This window comes from Helianthus annuus, chromosome 4 (assembly GCF_002127325.2).
Source record: "Helianthus annuus cultivar XRQ/B chromosome 4, HanXRQr2.0-SUNRISE, whole genome shotgun sequence".
In the NCBI taxonomy this organism is placed as follows: Eukaryota; Viridiplantae; Streptophyta; class Magnoliopsida; order Asterales; family Asteraceae; genus Helianthus; species Helianthus annuus.
The window spans coordinates 81,461,973-81,466,775 of NC_035436.2; the positions used below are offsets into that span (position 1 = coordinate 81,461,973).

Consider the following 4,803-nt stretch of genomic DNA (forward strand, 5'->3'; position numbering starts at 1 on the left):
ATGACAAAAAAGAAGAGGTTCATCTCAATGATCTTACCGATGAAGACAAACGGAAATTCTCATATGAGCAGAATGATCGCTTTGATTCAACAATCTATCCGAGATGATATATTTTCTTTGTTAAATCATGATGGGTCATCAAAATCGGTTTGGGAAGCGTTAAGGGTTAAAGCCGAAGGGGGTAAACAAATTAAGAAAAACAAAATAGCTTTACTAAAAAAGGAATTTGATTTGTTTGATAGTTTGAAAGGAGAGACAGTGAGGCAAATGATTGAACGTTTTTGTCATTTAAAAATTGAACTCGAAAGGTTTGAGATTGTGAAAAGGAGAGAGGAAATAATTCATAAAATCATAGAAGCGTTACTACGAGCCGATCAGTGCAAACGTTTGTGTTTATTTTGAAAAATGATGTTTTATATGATTCAATTACTCTTGATGTTTTGATTGAAAAGATTGAAAGTCATGAACTTGAATTGCAGAAACAAAGCAAGATGAGCAGTTCTTCACATCAACAAAATGTCGGTCTTTATTACAAAGGTAACACACCTTAGGTGAAAGTTGGTGAATCACCAAAGACAGGATTCAGTGTTGAAAAGTCAAAAGAACCACAGAAAAGCTCATCAAGCTACAATCCAGGATATCATTCATCCTCTGCAAAAGCAAATCCTGAAGAATCTGAAGAAGTTCTCTGCAACATCGCTCTGAAATTAAAAAATTCTCCGGCTATGAGCATCATTGTAGCAAAATAACAAATGAGTTTTCTGGCATCTGTGTTAGAGTCATACGAAGGTCTAGTGTCTGGGAAAATAGGAAACTCAGAACTGACAAAGGAAGACTACGACCAGATCGATCCAGTAGAAATGGAACTCATTAACATACGCTGGTGTTTAGCAAGTTGTATTCGAAGAGCTCAGAGATATATGGAGATTACTGAGAAGCAGTCAATAGGTGGTCCGTCAACAAAGCTGGGATTCAACAAATCTAAAGTGACCTGATTCAGATGTAAGCAAAAAGGTCATTTCAAAAGAGAATGCAAAAACTCTGAAGTTGACGAAACTGAGAAACCTTTCAATGATGATTATTATCGAAAGGCGATTTACCACCGTAGCAAAGAAGAGCCGAAAATGATCGAAAATAATCCCAAGGAGAAGTCAAGAGCATGTGCTGTAATCCATGATGACGAAGGGTATGATTGGAGTGAGATTCTTCCAGAAGAAGATCGTGTTGATGATCGATTCACAGCTCATGGCAGAACTATATCAAAGAGCAAACATCATGTTTTTATTGCTGAAATCAAGGAAAGAAGCCGAGAAGAAATTCTGAGTGAGAAAACCAAAAGAGAAAGATTCTTTGTTGGGTGCAGGATTGAGAAAATGCAAGAAGAATACGAAGATGCAAAGTACTGTGGAAGATACGACAAGAAGAGAGATTGCTATGTCAACAGAAATGGTGATTCTGTCGTTCACAGAAAAGAAGTGATTTTTGATGATGTTCTTGCAGTAATTCCTCTGTCCGGCGAATATTATTCGAATGTCGCAAAAGATAAAACAGGTTATATGAAAAGGCTGGACAAGATAATTTGTGACGTGATGACCGTGAGTTTGAAGAATAGGGATGAAGAGAGAATGAAGAAGAATGTTGATGAGATAGTGAACGATTTGAAGAAAGTGGCTGAAGAAGTTAAAGTCGAAACTCTGAAAGTTAAGGATGTGAAGATAGAAGAGGAAGAGAAGGTGATAAAAGAAGTTGTTGAAGAAAAAGCTATTATTGAAGAACAGCAAGACAAGAAGAAAGAAGAAGAAAAAGAAGTGAAGGTTGAAAGTTTAGCTGGTGTTGGTGGTAATGCTGGTACTGGTGAAGAAAAGAAGGAAGATGCTGATCAAACAAAGACAGCAGAGAAAGCCGAAGTGCCAATCACTGAGGTAAATTCTGATTCTGAGATCATAAACAAAAATGTTGAACAGTGCAAGAAATGCATGGAAACGTGCAGTGCTTGTACTGAAAAAGACGAAAAGTTCAGAATAAGAGATCTAGAATTCAATAAAATCGAAAATGTTTTCAAAGAAAAATGCAAAGAAATGCTAGAAAATGAAAAGGTTTTAAAAGATAATGACGAAAAGCTTTCTAAAAATGTAAAAGCTTAGAAAAAGAAAATGAAAATTTAAAAGAAAAGGTTTCGAAAATGACCGAAGAATGTTTACAAAATGAAAATGCTTTTCAAGAAATGAAAAAGGAAGACGATTCAATAAAATTGGCTTATCACATTACAAAAGAGTCGTATAAAAATGTGAAGAGTCAAATGAAACTTGTTCAATCCAGATTAAGATACTGTTCTGAAACAACTGATACGCTTAAGCGACAGTATTCAATAAAGCAACAAGTTGTCAATTCTTACATTGAGGATGTTGCTAAGCTAAAGCGTCAAATAGCTGATTTAGAACAGGATACCAACAAGTTACATAGTTATCATGCGTCATCACATGTGCTTGAAAGAATTTTCAACATAAGACCGGGTGATGATGATTCTGAGAAAAACAAAAAGGGCATTGGTTCTGAGTATCATCAAGTTCCTCCACTGGAAAAGTTTGCATTTTATGATGATGAAAAGGTCGAAAAAGCTTTCAACATGGTAGATCAATTGCCAGATAACATTGACGTAACCTATTCCAAATCTGATGATTCAAGCGATTCAGAGGTGGTAGGTAAGGTCGTTGAAAGTGTGTTGAAAGAAGAGTCAGTTGAAACAGGTAAATCTGAATCACAGGATGAAAATGAAGGTAGTTTTCATGAAGAATATCTGAAAAACTCAAAATCTGAGAAAAATTTGAATGACGATTCAAAAGGATTGGTTTATACCATGATTGGATCAGACAAATTATTCTTAGATATTGTATTCCCGATTCAGAATGTGATTTCAGAAAAGATTGATAAAGTTTTCAAAATGGTTGAAATTGAAAAATCGGAAATTCCAAAGTTTGCTGGAAAGTGTCACAAAACTTTTTATAACAAACCAGGTTACAAGAAGAAAAACATGAAGGCTGGGTTGGGTTATAAGAAGAAACAAAGTTGGAATAAAGATGAAATTCCAAATTATCAGATGAAAATGAATTTTGTTCACAGAACAAGTTCCGAAGAAGAGAAAGAACTCCAATTTAGGCGTCAGTCTAATGAAGAGTTCTATGCTCAAAAGAAAAAGCAACAACCACAGGTCAAAGATGTCTCAAAAAGAACATGTTTTAAATGTGATCAAACAGGACATCTTGCACACAAGTGTCCAAATCTAAAACCTGTTGATGTTGACAAAAAGAAGTCTGATAATGTTGAGAAACAGAAATCGGAGGATGTGAAACAAAGGTCAACCAGATTTGATTCAAAACAAACTTGGAGGTACAACACAAACAAGTTTGTTTCGAATCAAACTTGGAAATCAAACCCGAATAGGTGCGATTCTAGACAGACCTGGAATTCTCACATACCCAGATTTAGAACAACACAAAGTTGGAAAACGACGGTTGATGCAACAAAACCACAACAATTTTGGAAATCAACTATTGTTCAAAATCAAAATGTTCAAAAAGATTCACATTTTTACAAAAGAGGGACTCCAAAAGGTCACACATGGTCTGTTAAGAAACAAATCACTTCAGTAAATGATGAAAAAGTTGAAGTCAAAATTGACCAAGTCTTTGTACAAAATGACAAAGATTTTCCAAGATTGAATAAAGCTTACTGTGTTGAAATGCCTAAGGTCAAACAGACCTGGGCTAACTTGTTCAAGTAATTGAGTAAGTATGAATGTGCAGGTGCTTCAGAAGACAACTGAATGTCATCAAGAGGAGGGTCAGAGTAGCCTGGCACGAGGAGAGGAGGTTGCTGATCCCTGAGTTGGTTAAACAAGGAGTTTGTTTGATTTCTGCACATAAATAAACAATATTTTAAAAACCCTAAAAATTTAAAAATTTAAAAACCAAAAATATGTTTTATTTTGTCAAAAAAAAATTAAAAAAATTAAAATTATGTTAGTCTTTAAATTTGTCAAAAAGTTCAAAAAAAATTCAAAAATGTGTTGATTGAATACGCTGAAACCCTCATGGCTGAACAAACATGATTAATTTCACAAGATTGAAAAACGGTTTTCAATCTGTAAAAAATCAATGTGTTGTAAATCATGGGGGTACATTATATTTTCTGCAAAACCGAGCATGAAAAGCAGAAAATGGATGGCAAGACAAAGCTATCAGTGTCGGTTTGTCAAATTTTCTTTAAATGTTTTAGATTTTAGGGGGAGTAAAAATTTTGAAAATACAAAAACATTAGAAAATTTGAAAAATCCAAAAAAAAAAACATGATAAAATTCAAAAATTGAGTTTTTGTGTAAAAAGAGGAAATGATAGTACATCAGTAGACAATCACAGTACGCTAAAGAAATGGAATGTTTTAATGTGGTAAACGGTCTCACTGATGATGTGCCAGTAGGTTTTTACACGTTTAGTAGATTGTTTTCGAGATATAAACCTAAATATCAAATACCTTACTTATCTCGCGGGAACATCTCTTGGATATATGGGTAACCCCTGAAATCTTGTTTGAGAGATTGCCTGATTCTGAGATACTAGGTCTTTATACGGTTTGATATCTGGGGTATTATACCTGGTCTTCTGATTTTGCGGAAGCAATGGCCTAGACCTCGTATAATACTTTACGCGCTTTTAAGGCTTACCCTCTGCACAAAAATTGAGAAAATATCGAATGATATGAATCAATTGCAGTTGAAGAAAAGATTCCCTAAAGGGAACACACCTA

At 34.6% G+C, this 4,803-nt stretch overlaps 1 protein-coding gene across 1 annotated transcript; it reads left to right on the forward strand.

Annotated features, from left to right (window-relative positions):
• Positions 1-3,884, forward strand: LOC110933831 (caldesmon-like). The gene is made up of 3 exons (XM_022177035.1): positions 1-233; positions 1,001-1,922; positions 3,804-3,884. Exons 1-3 carry the CDS (start codon positions 1-3, stop codon positions 3,882-3,884), a joined length of 1,236 nt encoding a protein of 411 aa, XP_022032727.1.
• Positions 3,885-4,803: the final 919 nt, after the last annotated feature.